Source organism: Bidens hawaiensis, unplaced genomic scaffold (genome assembly GCF_021521415.1).
Source record: "Bidens hawaiensis isolate Kalapana, Puna unplaced genomic scaffold, B.hawaiensis_p1.1 tig00020241_1, whole genome shotgun sequence".
Classification (NCBI taxonomy): domain Eukaryota; kingdom Viridiplantae; phylum Streptophyta; class Magnoliopsida; order Asterales; family Asteraceae; genus Bidens; species Bidens hawaiensis.
The window spans coordinates 91967-108631 of NW_027493082.1; the positions used below are offsets into that span (position 1 = coordinate 91967).

At 37.1% G+C, this 16665-nt stretch overlaps 2 protein-coding genes and 1 pseudogene across 2 annotated transcripts; 1 reads left to right on the forward strand and 2 right to left on the reverse strand.

Annotated features, from left to right (window-relative positions):
- The first annotated feature begins 281 nt into the window (after positions 1 to 281).
- On the forward strand, positions 282 to 2579 carry LOC143560230 (F-box only protein 6 pseudogene; annotated as a pseudogene).
- A 161-nt stretch (positions 2580 to 2740) lies between these two features.
- Positions 2741 to 4866, reverse strand: LOC143560232 (uncharacterized). The gene is made up of 3 exons (XM_077048574.1): positions 4861 to 4866; positions 2995 to 3151; positions 2741 to 2909 (listed from the first exon to the last, which is right to left on the reverse strand). The coding sequence occupies exons 1-3, from the start codon at positions 4864 to 4866 to the stop codon at positions 2863 to 2865; spliced, it is 210 nt and encodes a 69-aa protein (XP_076904689.1). The 3' UTR covers positions 2741 to 2862.
- A 4112-nt stretch (positions 4867 to 8978) lies between these two features.
- On the reverse strand, positions 8979 to 11531 carry LOC143560221 (uncharacterized). Its single transcript, XM_077048565.1, has 2 exons — positions 10981 to 11531; positions 8979 to 9661 (listed from the first exon to the last, which is right to left on the reverse strand). The coding sequence occupies exons 1-2, from the start codon at positions 11330 to 11332 to the stop codon at positions 9645 to 9647; spliced, it is 369 nt and encodes a 122-aa protein (XP_076904680.1). The 5' UTR covers positions 11333 to 11531; the 3' UTR covers positions 8979 to 9644.
- Positions 11532 to 16665: the final 5134 nt, after the last annotated feature.

Consider the following 16665-nt stretch of genomic DNA (forward strand, 5'->3'; position numbering starts at 1 on the left):
GTTTCCAAATAATGGACCTCATGTCAACTAATACTAAGTGAGATATTCACAAACAATTTGTTGAATCTAGAAACCAAAATCATGGTCGACATTTAAAAAAACTCCATTTAGTATAAATCACTTTCACTCTCCATTCACTTTACGATAATGCAAACAACCAATAATATTCTTTGATTATGTGGTAATCCACTAACAAACTTTACAATATAAAAGTTGCGGTAAATAAAATAAAACAAAATGGCGTTGTGTAAATAAGACACAGAGAGAATTGATGAATGTTGGGTTGGTTTTAATTAGATGTTCAGGCAACTTATTCATCAAGTCCAAGAACTCGTAGATCTCCATGGTGGTTTTCCTCCTCCCATCACCACCGTTCTGCCGTCGCTCACGACAGGTTCTTCTTCTTCTTCTTCACGTTACCTAATTGTTCCGATCGACGGTTACTGTTTTCAATTAGGGTTTCTTAACTCTGATTACTTGATACTCATCAACTTACTGTTGTCTATGTGTCGTCGATATTTTATTCAGTTATGTTTTGATTGTCGGTGAAAGTAAATTGATGCTAATGAGAACTAATCAATTAGGCTGTAAACCAACTGAACAAGCCCTTGTGAATGTTTCTCCGTTAAGCTTTTGATCGGAACGGTTCACGACCACAAACTATATTTTATTTGATTTAGAAAAGTCATTAAAAAGTACTAAAATTAATGCACAAACATAAACATACAAAAGTTTAACGTACATAAACGGATGTAAATGATCACATTATTGAACATTCACAAGCACAATTGGACGAACATGGCCTATGTTCGTGTTTGTTCATTTAGTTAGTTGAATGAAGTTTCCTGCTCATGTTCGTTCTTTTATTAAACAAACGAACTTCCCGGCGGATGTTCGGTTTGTTTGCAGCACTACTTTCAATTGACTTATGAGAACTAGTCAGTTAGCCTTTGTTCTGAACATAACAGTGGATTCAAAGCTTAAATGCCTATCTGTAGCCATACTGTGTGTTCATTGTTCAGTATTGTTAGCTTAATGGCACTGCTATCTGCGATTTGTGTAGGGGTGTGTTTGGCAATGCGAATCTTAAATTATTGCATGTTCATGTATGAAGTATGATGCAGCACACAGTTAGTTTCTAGCGTTTGGTCATGGTGAAAGTGCGAAACTTATTCAGATTATCTCTTTACCTCTAAATCCTTAAGTACTCTAGATTTGCCAACTTTTAAAACTCAAAACAATTGTTTTTATAACATGTTCTTCATACGTTTGTTTGCAGATGCTGTTTTATGAACCTTGAAAACAGCTTTTGTGAAAACGATTGTGAGAAGATCATAATGAAGGCCACGAGACCAAAGAAAACTAAAAAGAACCGAAAACAAACCGAAAGTTCTGAGTCTTTGAAGGAAGAAATCTGGAGAAACTTTCCAGAAGAGTTACACGAGATTGTACTTGCAAGACTTCCACTACCCGCATTCTTCCGTTTCAGATCTGTTTGCCAAAATTGGAACTCGTTGCTCAATTCCAACACTTTCACACTTCAATATGCTCAGTTTATGCCACCACAACCATGGTTTTACATCATGCATCATCAAAATGGCAACACAGGAGCCATGTATGATCCCGTTGCTACAAAATGGCACTACATTTTAATTCCTAAGTTGCCTGCTAGAAATAAAATGTCCGTTTTTCCTGATGCTTCGGCTGGTGGTCTACTCTGTTTTAATGATAATGGATCTAAACACTTTTATGTATGTAATCCTCTAACCAACTCTTTCAAAGAATTACCCGCAAGACCAAATAGATTTTGGGCACAACCAGCTGCTACAATGATGTTGAACAAAAAAATCAAATAATGGAGGCTATGGTTATCAAATCATGTTGGTTACAACTGAAGGCAAGTATGAAGTTTATGATTCCATAATCAACAAGTGGACATGTTTAGGAAGCATGCCGGATTGTATCAATGTGCCATTTACATTAGGGTCTATAAGGTTCAAGACTGTGACCGCAAATGGGTCGATATATATCTTAAGGTCACATTGTGTCATATGACATGAAGTCTAGGGTTTGGAAGCAGTATCTGGTCCCACAACCGCCACTGTCGAGGGACCTTGCATTAGTGGAATGTGGTGGCAGGATTATGATGGTGGGGCTGGTGACAAAGAGCGCCGCCAGTTGTGTTTCTGTATGGGAGCTTCAGAAGATGACTCTCTTGTGGAAGGAGGATGACAGAATGCCAAATGTAATGAGTTTAGAGTTTTATGGGAAACGTGTTAAGATGTCCTGTTTGGGTAACAGGGGATTTATTATGTTATGTCTAGAATACGGAACGAAGAGACGGTTGGTTACTTATGATATATTGAAGAAGGAATGGTTGAAGGTTCCTAATTGTGAGCGCATGGGGCTGGTTGTTATTGGTACTGCTTTTCATCCATCATTAACTCAAGTAGCTTGATATTGGTTGAAGGTTCCTGGTTATAATCATGTTTCCCTTATCAGTTTTTGTATTTTCATTTTCATTTTCATTTTGTGTATGTTAATTGTAAACTCTGTGGAGAAATAAAGACTTGTTTGTAAGTCCATCATTTGTTAAAAGTTTTTTCTACGTGTGTTAATGAGATGAGGCAAGCTGACCCTCGTAACCAAGCTCAATATGTAACGTTTTGAGCTTTTAGCAAGTCAATCTCTGAGTGGTGTTGCAAGACACTTGACTAATAATAAAAATAACAGATTCTAAGAGCAGGGTAAATCAGATTGATATATTTTGAATAGTCAGGGAACGATGGTTCTCTAAAAAGTGTAAAACTGTAAAAGTAACAAAGTAAATGGTACAGCCATTAATGAAATTGTATTTGATCTTCAAGCCATTCCACCACTTGTAGCCGTCCTGATAATCTGAACCAGAGCTGGAGGATGATCAAAAGTAACAGCGAATTAGAGTTGATCTTTTAATTAAAGATTATTATGATTCGGCATGGTGATTAGTCTTACATGATCCAATGACGACGAACACAAAGAAGCCGAGCATAATAGGTCCAACAGGATAGCTATTGCCCTTCTTGGTGGATAATTGGGCCACAGATCCACGCCTTGTGATGTTCTTATCGAACTTTCCCACCTTCTTATCTGCAAGACGCCTTGATGTTGTCTGCAACAATAATAATACAAAAAGAATCAGCATTGTTCAATGGCAGATCACGCACAATCACATCATTATCCTCAACGCTACGATGCAATAACCAAATTCGATGAATCAATGCAATAACTTAACTCAATGAATTGATGATGCAATAACCTAATTTGAAAAACAGTAATTCCTAATTCGATTAATATATCAATTAATTTCAGCAATGTGTTAAACCTAATTCGATTAAACTACTTCTAAAAGCACGTAATTCCTAAATCGATTAACCGATCAATTATTTCAGAAACACGTTAAACCTGATCCTATAAATCGATGCAATAATTACGTTTTAAATCAAATCGAATCTAAATAATCATCTACGGCAGGACAATGCAATTCAAACGGAAGAAATCATCTGTAATTCATACAATAATGCTGGCTGCATTATAAACTAGACATATACAATAAATTCAGAGCATATGTGAATAATAATATTACCATGATTGTGTACAGAGATTCGCCGGAGAAAGGTGAGAATAAGGCCTTGATTATTGTGTTTGAAAGCTTTGTTGATGAAAGATGGCCAAACAATGGAGGTGTAGATGAAGATTTAAAGGTTGGAGAGGTTGAGATTTGTTGTTGACTTACACCAACAGATATTCCACGTGTAATGCGATGATTGGTTAGACCACATATTTTGATGATGTGTTAAGAGGGTATTGGATAAAGGAGACGAGTCATTTAATTCTAGTTGGTTTGGTTACGTTATTTTGATTCAGCAGGTTCCGTTGACGGATTTATGAGAGCTGTTGTGGGGGTCGGTTTTTAATTTTAGCATACGTCAGTTGGTGGCGGCAACAGGCGGTGATGGGCGTTTGATTTGAATGATTATTTATGGCAACGTTATGGTGATGTAATGGCGGTTCCGGTGGTGATCCTAATTAGGAGATACGGTTGTTTTACGATAATAAACAATTAGAATTCGGAAATGATGTCTCCAAACCAACCCAATACTTGGCAGTTACAAATTGCGATGAAATCACTATCGGCACCACCATTAGCTCCGCCACTACCTCAAGCCACACCACCGTTAACGTTTAGACTTCCAATTGTTTATGGCGATAGGACGTTGATATTGTGTACCATATTTAGCACTGATGTATTAAAGGCTATGACGTTCAAGACTTTTTGATTCATATCCTTAATGAGTTGAATAGGTTAAAGACCGTAATTAACTTAAACAAGTTAGTATTTTTAGACGATTTGACGCCCCCGTTGCAACGCGGGGGTGCCAATGCTAGTTTAAAAGTTAAAACAAAGATTCTGATATATATATATATATATATATATATATGAAATTTTTTTAATGTATAAATCAACACAAACAATGTAGGTTTGAACATTGATTTTTTTTAATACAACAAATAACCAAAAATCGCATAATGAAACACGATAGAGTATCCCAAACTAAGTCAATCACATGATTTAATTAGACTATATGTATCAATTCAAACAATTTTTTTCACAAACAACCTAGTTAGCATGTCACATAAGTTTTTCATTAATTCTTTTCACAAACACCTTTACTTACAACAATAAATATTTAGTCTTCCCGCAAACAAATTCATAATTTTCACATCACAAATATTATAGACCCACCAATCACTATTCTTTACCGTCCATGATGAATGATCTTCAAGGATGGATGAACTACACCTCAACCATCACAATACCTGCATTTTCTATCGTTCTCACAAATCTTTTTCACATAAGTCATGGATGACTCTGATACGGAAAGTCTTAGGGGGTGTTTGGTTTCCTTTTTTTACCTCCTTATAACTTATTAACTTTTACAAGTTAAAATAATGTTTGGGTAATATAACTTATTAACCATTTTAAAGATGAAAAAAAGAGTTTTTGTAAGTTAAGATTTTGTAACTTATGAAAACCTCCTTATATAAGGTATAAGGATTTAAAAATAAAGAATCCCAAACACCCCATTAGTCTTATTTTTAAGTTGAATCAACTTAACCAAAAAGTATGTACATTGAACAATTAAACTCACAAAAGTTGAAAAAATCAAGTTTTGACTAGGTAAAATAATCAATCAGACTTAGTTATAGATAAAATAATATTGAATTTCTAAATTTTTTTACTGTCTAATATCTTCACTTACTATTGGTTTCGGTACAGTAGTATGACCTAGTTTTATTCAAATTATTTTAAATTTTAAATAAGTTAATTAATGTATCAAAACTTTTAGTCCAGTTGATTTAATAAATCAGTTTTTTTCTCATAAACTCCAAAATAATAATGGATTGGTTTATAGAACGACCGGATGAATACCAGGCTCAAATAGCTCATGGCTCGAAACAAATTTGGAAAAGATTACTTGAAAGAAACTCGCTTGAATTTGGTTATGTTTTTAGACAAGCCAAGATTAGTTTGGTTAAGTAAACTAGAACTTTAACATTGTTATAGGGCCAATTAAAAAAAACAATCTCATAATCACTTTTTTCTTCAACTTATCATAATGTAATTGAATTAATAGTTCAACATTTTCTATTTTTTTTCTTCTGATATTGAACCAAAACTCAACTTCACTTTTATAACTCAGTTTAAAATTTTGACTAGAGTCAATCCGACTCAATTTAAAATTTAAATGCGAGCTGACTTTGAGCTCGTACTAGCTCAGGTTAACTCAACTCCACTTGACCAGGCTCGAACTTGCGACCTATTTTAGGCCCTTTTTTTTTCTAAAGCTGGAGTCCGGCTCGTGAGTCATTTTTACAAGTTCGAGCTCATCTGCAATACCTTGAATAAGCTAAAGCCAAAGCCCAACTCAAACTCTACTGTTGGCGTACATGAAAGTTTAAAAGAGTAAAAACTGAATATCACACCAGGCTCGTTAAAGCTCGTCGAAGCTAAACAATCTTCTCATAAAAGACTCAAGGCTCTACCAACATCGTAGCCAAGCTGACGTCACTCCCCTTCCAACAGTGCAAGCACAGCATCACCACCGTTGACTGCCAGCCTTCCGGTCCTTCCGGCGGCAAGCTTGTGTTCGTTTCCGGTAACCTCCAACTCGCCGGCGAACAACACGCTCTTAAGTTCAGCCAGGTACATTGTGAAGTGTCTGTTGTACCAGTGCTTTAATAAATTGTGATGATAATTGCTTTTTCAAGCTAGGGTTTGTCTTGTTAGTTAATTATTAATTAGAAAATATTGAAGTACAAATTAGGTCAAATTTAAAAATACATAAGGTCTAGATAACTAAATGAGCTTTATTTGAGGCTTAAGCTTGTCTTGTTTCGAGCTTTTTATTGATCCGAGCTGTTTGAATTGTTTGCACTTTTAATCTAAAGAACTGTTTGGTTATTAATTATTGAACCTTTGTAAGGAATTTGTTTAGTGACTTTAGTGGTGCAAACCAGCCTAGCCCGAGCTCGACTAGGCTTGAGCTCTGCTCGTATAACTTACACAGTTCTTAAGCTCGAACTTGGCTCGTTTCTATTTTTATTTCTTAAGCTCGAGCTCGGTTTGCGCGTTTTTTTTCAAGCTTGAGCTTGGCTTGGCTTGTTTACAGATTATTAATTAATTTTTACATATTCATAAATTTATAATTTTTTGTATATATATATTTTTTTCAGTTATACTTTTATGTATAACATTTTTTAATATATATTATTTAGTTATTTTTTCATAACATTATATATATATATTTATATATCAATTAATAGTTATTGTATATTACATATTCATATATATTATATTATATAGATATATAAATTACATGCTCGTTTAAGCTCGCGAGCCGGCTTGAGCTCGGGATTGTTTTTTAAACGAGCTTACTTTTAGGCTCGATGTCAGACTCGTTTAAGGTCGGCTCAATCAAGCTTTTTTACGAGACAATCTCGAGTAGCTCGCGAGCAGCTCAACTCGTTCGCGCCTCCAAGTGACTTGATGCAACTGTTTAGTGGTTATTTGCATGTTTTGGGGTGCTTAGTTGAATAAGAGATAAATATAATAAGTAATCTCAAACGCTGTTAATGTGGTGGGTCATTAGCTTATCTGTTGACTTTGTAATAATTAAATTTATGAAAAATAATGTGAAGTTGAGATAACAACCTTTATTATTAATTTATTACACCCATGTATGAAGGCAAATGTATGTGGTTATTGTGTTGAAGGTCACATCCATTTAAGTTTTTTTTTCTTATGCTAGCATCTCTGAAGAATTCTTTCATGGAAGTTATTCATTAACATCAGACAATTTAATCATCTCATTTTCATGTGAAATTTTTTGGTTAAGTTTTTATGTAAGTTTTCTGCCTTTCAACAATAAACATCTGTTACAAATTCATCAATGGGAAATCATCATCCATCATTAGCATTTTGTTGTTACTCAATCACTCTTATTTGGTTGTGTTAACATCTCTGGTTTTATGACAAGCTGACATACCTTGCCACTTCTGAACATTGACCTATCTATCACAGCGTTTGAATACTTTACAAAAACCAAGAATCCAAATACGTGCTGTTTCTATATTTGATGTGTTTACATTTTAGTTGTTTATATCAGTCTCACCTCTTTACTGGCTAAAGGGGTGCTTTAGACTTGCTCACTGTAACTTCTAATCTCCTTATCACCTTTTGAAACATGTGTTTGGAATAAGCAACTCCAAATTCCTTTAGTTAGTTAGTTAGTTTAACTTCTCATATTTATAGCTTGAAAGTAGCATAACCTATTGCTTTAGTCATTATTTCACTCATTTTGTGGCAAGTTTTTCAGCTAATCTATAAGTATTCTTTCTTTTCTTGTTTTCAGATGTTCCATCTAATGCCGACACCACAGTCAAGCTTTTATGTTCTCAATGACATCTTCCGGTTGAATTATGCTTGAGCTTAATCAGGCTACATCTGTCACCTTACTGGAGAAGATTTTTTTGTTATGATTGTTTCATTTTTGGTATTTCATCAAAACTAAGAATTTAATTGGGGCAGTACTCAAAGGGAATACATGACATGATGATATGCTTTTTATGATGTGTTTTAAGAGATCAAATATGAGATGTTTTGTTTTGTTGCGCTATGATATCATTTCCATTGGTTTGCATGCAGAGATGAAGTATGTGTTAATTTGCAATGTTTTGGACCATAATAAAGGTTGATCGATAGATATACGTTCTGTGCACTTATTCGTGTTTCTACAATCAGTTTTCTAAAAACATTAAGCCACTATGTTTGAAAATCTAGACGATTTGTCAAACTGAAACTTTTATGCAAATCGATCAACATGTTGGTCAGGTAGAGGTAAATAATTGCCTTTCGTTTTGTTGCTATATATGCAGTTGGCTTTGGCTTTCTATGGGGAAAGCAATTGCATAATGTAAAAATAAGTGCAGTCAACCTTTTCTCGGTTATAGCAGTTAACTGAACGGTAACAAAAAAATTATATGTTATGAATAGAACACGTTTTGTATCAACCTGACCTACACGTTTTGACCGAAAGTCCCTTCACTCTGTACCCTGTCTGCATATTTAGAAGAGTATTGTGAAAGCATGTTGCATGCATGCCGCAGCCAGAGTAGCATCCTCACAGCAACCGAGGGGTTTCTAAGAGGGGTGATCATCGTCGTTGCAAGATGTGTTTCAGAATGTATTTAGTTAAATTCAACTGCTTCCACACCAGCAGATGATGAGAGTCTGATCCAACTGGAATTCTATTTTAGCATGTTTGAACAATTAGAGGTCAAAAGATGACCAGAATCAGGAATACGAGTCAAAAGATTGCTCCTGTGAACCAGTGTTCGTGACATGGTACTTGTCTGAAAGGCGCGAGGCATATTTTGCACTAGCTTGAAAGGAATTTTTAAGGCTCATACATGGTTTCATCTGCGTAGCTACATCTACGTGCAAAGTTCTTCCAACATTCTAGACACCTAAAATCGTAAGGCAGAAATTGCTTTTAGGATCGAGTATACTTGTCTAAGTAACAACTAGTATTGATCTAACAATTAACGATTAGTATCGAGCGAAGGAATCACATTTCTGGCAACAAGAAACAAAACACTTCAGGCATCTCCTTCAACGTTAAGATGGCATTGTAAAATCATACCAGAATTATGATCCATTCCAAATTAGAACAATGATGTTATATGAGTTTAATCAGTATTCAAATGAAACCACAAAAGAATGTGTATGAAAAGTACAAAGGGGAAAAAAAATCCATAACACCATCAGTGGCATGTTTAATTAAAGCTTTAACACACATAATAATCATCCATCATAAGCACCAAAACACAGCTCACCTCCACAAGTAAAGAATGCACACCCACAACCACCACCAGTCCACCACCACCACCACCAACTTTCTTAAAAAGAAAAAAAAAACATAAAGCCTATATATTGTATATATCTTCATACATAATTCAGCATCCAGAGTTTCTCCATGCACTAATACTTGAAGAAGCTCTATTAACTGTTTTCCGGGCACTTCAACAATCTCCCTCCCGGTTCACAACAGCTTCCATGCTACATGATAAGAATATTAACAATTAATCACAAATTCACAACCTCAAATCTTTTCAAGACCAGTACTCAGTGGCATCTAAATCTAAAGTGTGGACCATTAACATCTCACACATAATAACAACATAAAGTGCATTTAATATAGACTCTTGAAAGATGTTAGAAACATATTTAACATCATGGTACATTGGTACCCCTTTGGTCCTACACTCCTACTCATTGTGCAAGTTCATCAAACATAATACTTTCAAATCTAAAATTGATGTACATGATTTTAGTTCAATCAATATAGCTTCATTATCATTCGTATGTGACCACACACAAATCTATAACTCTATCTTTTCCTTCAAAAATGTATACAACAATATCCACAAACCAACACTTAATTTAAAAAAAAAATGTTCATCTACATTTATAATTTAGGACTCTCCAAATTTCCACTAAACACCATCTAATATTTCTAAAATCATTCCAAAATGTAAGTCAGGGCCAGCTCAGGGCCCTTGACCGCCACTTATCGCATAGGAGCGGAATTTTTTTAGAACTTATACATATATTAAAATTTTAAAACAATAACAAACAAATAAACACACTTATAATTTTTTAGTCCAGTGCCCTGCTTGCGGTGCGCGCATATAATGTATATATGTGTGAACCCTCGGGTGGGCAAAAGTAAAATTGCACTAATTTTGACGTTATTTTACTAATTTTGTGAAAATAACGTTAAAAGTGATGGAAGGTTAATCAGACATCATGTGGTGGCGTTGATAGCCGAAAGACAAGGGTACATGCACCAATCAGCCGGCGTCCCGATGATTGAGTGCTATGTGCCTTATGTAATATGTCCAAGGCTTGATGCAAAACTACTATCGAGCCAGGGGTCTCACCGGAAGCAGCCTCTCTATCCCCCCCATGGGGTAGAGGTAAGACTGTCTACATCTTACCCCCCTCAGACCCTACCATAGCTTTGCTATGGTGGGATATACTGAGTACGATGATGATGATGATTTTTTAGTCCAATTTTTTTATTATTTTAAACCAATTAAACAACATATAAGAGCATAAGAGGGCCCAATAGTGAAAGACCAATAGTGAAAGACCGATGACAATCCAATACCCATTTTGTTTAGCGACAATTTCCAACCAACATCCATTTTTTTAAAACAAAACATATAAGGGCCTGTACTGCGTGGGCACCCGAAATCTCGGAGACGATAAAACTTAAGTTATAACAAACTTAGGTTATAAATAAATATATACAATAATAATAACTGAAATTATAATACAAGTAATGAATCAACAACAAAATAATCAAATCATACCAGGAACGGTCTTTCGAGGCGAAGCCGGGGACAAAGTATGGCAGAAAATCGCCCGACCAAGTATCGATAAACTCGAAACAATTCCGGCGACATACAACAACATAACCAATCCAATAACCCAAGGCATCAACAAAAACCCTATCAGAAACGTGATGGACCCACAAAACATCAAAGCCAACGACACCCCCAATAGCATCGACGCCAATCCCGCCGGCGTAATCTGCCGCGTCGGCGGCGTAGAAACCTCAATCGACGACGAAGGCGGAGAGTACCGGATTAGGTTTAAGATCAAAGCGGATAGCTCGTAAAAAGCCTTGGATTGTTGATCTTGGTGACGTTGTCTCGTCATCATGATGGTATGATATGGTATACAGATCTAGTTGAGTTAATTAACTAAATATGATAGAAAATATATCACTCGGATTGAAAAATTCGAGGCGGTTGGATAAACTACTTTTTTATTATTATTATTGTTGGGGTTTGATTGATTGATTGATTAATTGAGTATGCAAGTGGATTTGTGGAAACTTCTGGAGTCGAGTTGCATATATATGCAGATCAGAAGATCAAATACAGAACAGAACAGCAGTTGAAGTTATGTTATGATGGGGTTGGGTTATCTATTCTCTCTTCAAACTTTAAATAAATAAAGAAGATAACGTAAGAAGATAAAGACGTAACCTACAAGTTTAGTCCCTATATTATTCACCTTACTTCAACTCTAGATAAGTTTGACACCCGTTTGAAACACCGTTCCAAGATAAGTTTTACACCAGTCAAAACGTATTTATTTTCCGATCAAAAGCCCTAAAACATCGATTTGAAACTTGAAAAAACTTAACGATGTTAAGTGTTTTTAACGGAGGTTTATTGAGACGAATATAGTTGAAAAGTTTGACTGTTGGTAGTGGTTTTTAAAGGTAGAATTATTATAGGACAATACACAAAATATGAGATTGTTTGTTTTCAATTTGGCTATCATTAAAAGTATCACAATAAGTAAGTATAAAAACACAAAAAAAAATACGTTTAGTCGGTTGTAACATCATAAAAATTTCATTACTTTAAAACTCGTAAAAACCACCCGATAAGGAATTCTAAAACACCCAAAAACATTATCAAATAATTACCACCTTTTGCACCCAAAACCCCAACTCAGCCCCACAACCAGCAAAAGTCCCAACTTTATTTCAAGTTTTTACTCAAGTTCTAAATTCAAGCGTAGTAGATGGAGTTCCTATGAGGACGTTATGCGTCATGAGATGCCACATCATCATAGAGGCTTTATGACTAAAATATGTGTAGGGAATAAAATCCATACTAATCATTCTCTTTATTATTATTATTATTATTAATATTATTATTTAAAAATTAATAAAATAAATCAACCCACCGATTAAAACCAACACCCCCTCCCCCTAGCGCCCATAGCGTCCCGGGGGTGGTCTTCTCGGAGCTATGGGGGCTCCATGGGGCGGGGTAGTGCACTACTACGCATGGTCTAAAAGTGAGTCATGAAAATGATGTCCACAATAGGCAAAAGCCGATGACATGTAAAAACACATCAAAACAACTTTAAAAACTCCTTATTAAGGATTGTTAGGCCATGAATTTTATACTGATGATCCTTTATCCTTGACTGTCTTATAGATAGTTTATCCTTGAAATATGTATCAGGATATAAAGGATCGACGATCCTCGATATTACTTTTTTACTAATGATTGCGTTTAGTATGGTGATGTGTTAGACATGTGTGGCAGCTTTAAGACATACTTGTATCAATTATCCTCACAGAGCATTCTCTAGCTGGAGCATGGATCCAGGATCCTAATTCAATGTAGCTGTTAATGGACGAACTCATGTGAAGATGGATGTTTAAATATCAACAACAACTACAAGACTCGTTCTCCCGCTTATCTCGCTACTGGACGGCTATTGGCACGTGGTCAAAGGTCGTGGAGCGGCTAGTGGAAGACTTCCGGATAGTTAGGAAATATTGTTAGTGATATTTTCTTATTTAGTTGAGCTATGATCGAGTAGGAAACACAGGTATTATCACACACACTAGAGCAGAAACAAGCATTCTCTCTATTCACTAGCTTACTTTGTAATCTCGATCATTTACTCCACAACGATTGTAACACCTTTTTTATCTAATATAAATGACGGTGATAGTTTTCACCGTCCGGGGGTTTTTTGTGCCGGAGACCACGATAATCACATACTCATCGACCAAAGGTTACCTTGTTGATCCTTGACCGAAAGATTCAACCAACGATTACTTAATTAATCCTTGATTGATGATATTCGACCAAAGATTACCTTGATAAGTTTTGAACGAAGTAAGACTATCTTGGTTAAGGGCTTTTTCCCACGTGATCAAACCTTTGTGTTCACCAATATTGCGATTACACACTTGTCATTATCGAGTTAGCACCTTACCTTACCTAACAAATTTGGATACTCGATCCTTAGCAGATTTTTTTCCAAAACAATTTGGCGCCCACCGTGGGGAAATTGGTGCTATAATCCATATTATTCCTATCATTCTCAACTTTTTTATACCCATATCACTATCAATGGCCTTTCAATCAACCTCTGCTTCATCAACCATGCCGGCTACGGTTCCTCTCTCATCAAGGACTTTGCCACCGATGCCTCCCCCAATCACGGGAACGCAACGGCCTGCTGCTGCTGGGAGCAAGACGCAACTACCAGTCTTCCAGAGCTCAAAAACCGCTGCTGCTGCCCCGGTGGTTAATACTAACAGTGATGTTTCATCTATGTTTTCGTAGGTTAAAGCATACATGGAGCAGCAGAACAAGACCAACCAGAGGATCCTCCGTGAAATAGAAGATCTCAAGAAGAACAAGAGGCCAGCAGAGGATCTCACCCCCCTGATGCCAAGGATGTTGGATTTCACCAGTCCAGAATCCATGGCTCAGTTCTCACAAGGATCATCCATCCTTCAACAGGGGTCCATGGGTCAACAGGCCCAAGGATCCTCGCTATTTCAGCCAGGATCATCTATCCTTCAACAGGGGTCCATGGGTCAACAGACCCAAGGATCCTCGCTATTTCAGCAAGGATCATCTATCCTCCAACAAGGATCCATGGGTCACAGAATCAAGGATCCTCATATTATCGGCAAGGATCAACTATCCTTCCACAAGGATCCTACAGTACCCAACCCCAAGGATCCTTCATCCCGAATCAAGGATCCTTCTTTCCAAATCAAGGATCCTCAGGCGTCCAACATCAACGATCCTCCGAAGTCCATGAAGGAGACATAATCCCCATGCAGACCATAGCCTCTAGAGGACCAACTCTTATCGCAGACTCCTCTTATCCCATCTACTCATCCGAGATGCCAACCTTCACTCAGCAAAGAGGTAACTTATACGATCCTTTACCCTTGGATGCTAACCGTGGTTCCATGCAGGATGCAGGTATCAACCAAGCTATGTCCAAGGAGCTGCAGAAGCTCAAGGATATGATATCCAGTGTTCCCGGAGTCATAAGACCAATCCCCGAGATACCTGAGAGAAGCCACAAGTTATCCAGATTTGCTCCACCTATCTGTGATGCTGAAATCCCGAAGCGGTTCCAGACTCCGAATATGAAGACTTATGACGGAACCACTGATCCTGAAGAACATGTAGCACAGTATAGGGAAAGAATGGAGATCAATCCTATTCCGGAGAGACTCAAAGAAGCTTGCCTATGCAAAGGCTTTGGATCCACACTAACGCGAGCCGCTCTAAAATGGCTGCTAAGTCTTCCTCCTTTTTCAATTACTTCTTTCTCTCACTTAGTTAACTTATTTAACGCTCAATTTTCATGTAGTCAGAAATTTGAGAGGTTAACCAGTGATTTATATCGTGTTATCCAACCTAGTGATGAATCTCTTAGGGATTTCGTTACCAGGTTTGGCTAGGAAGCTCTAGAAATCCCAAATCTTGACATGACTACTGCTGTTGAAGCATTCAAGATGGGAATTCAGAAGAGCTCCCCCTTTTATGATGATTTAGTGATGACTTCATGCAGGACATTAGACGAAGTCAGAAACAGGGCATTGAGATACATCCGATTGGAAGAAGACAGAAGGATCTAGGATCGTCTTGGGGGACAAACAAAACAAGAAAACCCCGAAAAGAATAAAGGATCCTGGAACAGGAACAACAATTCGAAGCCGTACACCAAGTTCAACAATCAAAACGTACAAGCAGTTGAAGAAGGAGATGACGATGAAGACTATCCTTGCATCTCCGACTATTGTTTCTCTGTAGACACTCATGGCTTGATCTGTGCCATGAAGGATCTGGGAGAAAAAGCGAGGTGTCCGCGAAAGAATGAGAAGATTGTCGGTTTCAAGGACAAATCTAAGTGGTGCGCTTTCCACGAAGACTTTGGCCACACGACAGACGAGTGCATCGGCTTAAGGAGTGAAATTGGTTACCTCTTGAGCAAGGGTCACATTAAAGAACTCTTGGGAAGGAAAAAAATCCAAGATCCAGGATCCTGAACACCTTCCATAGAAAGCAACACCACCACCACCACCACCAGATGCTCATGTGATCAACTTTGTCTCCAGAGACTACGAATTGTTTCAAGATTCTTGTGCCATAAAAGAAAATCCTGTAGTAGAATTCGAATTGGACGATGAGAGAAGACCACTCATCTCCACTACCCGAGTGACTGATCAGATAATCTTTTTCAATTCAAGAATCCAGGATCCTCATCAAGACAAGCTGGATGTGCAAACGATCAATTTCATCTCGGGAGGTTCAAACATATGTGGAACTTCTTTCTCTGCAGCAAAAAGACTTGCCAAAGAAATCAAGATGGATAATGGAGATCGACCAATAGTATCAACCACCTTAACAACAGACAAAAGAATATTCTTCGATGAGGAAGACAAGCTGAACATTAAGGATCCTCATCATGACGGTTTGATTATTACTTTATTTATTTCTAACCATTATGTACGCAGGATCCTAGTTGATGGTGGCAGCTCAATCAACATTATCCAACATGATGTCCTCAAGAAGATGAACATCCCGGATTCAGAAATCATTCCTAGGACATCGGTGCTAGTCGGTTTCGGTGGTGAAACCAAGAAGACATTGGGGGACATCAACCTCCCAATTTATATCGAAGGGTTAAATTCATACCAAAAATTTTGTGTTATAGATAACATTTCCTGTTGCAATGTTATTTTAGGTAGGCCTTGGCTCCGTGGAATGAAGGCTGTAGCCTCAACCTATCACCAATGCATCAAGAAACCTATGCCTTGGAGAGTTGTAAAGATAGTGGGTGACCAAGCGGAGGCTAGGAACTATTATTCATCGTCAATGAAGCCAACAGCCAAGCAAACTATAGCATAGCAACTAGGGACGTGCTGGAAGCTCGGGAGAAAGACCTTAAAGAAATATCATTGGACCCCGAGGATCCAGAAGTAAAGGTGTTCCTAGGATCCGGTATCCCCAGTAAGATTGAGGAGGATATAATATCCTTCTTAGGGAGAAGAAGATCTACTTTTGCCTTCAAGCACTCGGACATGACATGTATTACAAAAGAGATAATCACTCATAAACTCGGCCTTGATTTATCTTTTAAACCCGTCCATCAGAAGCAAAGAAAATTCGCTCCTGAGAGGAACAAGATCATACAAGAAGAAGTTG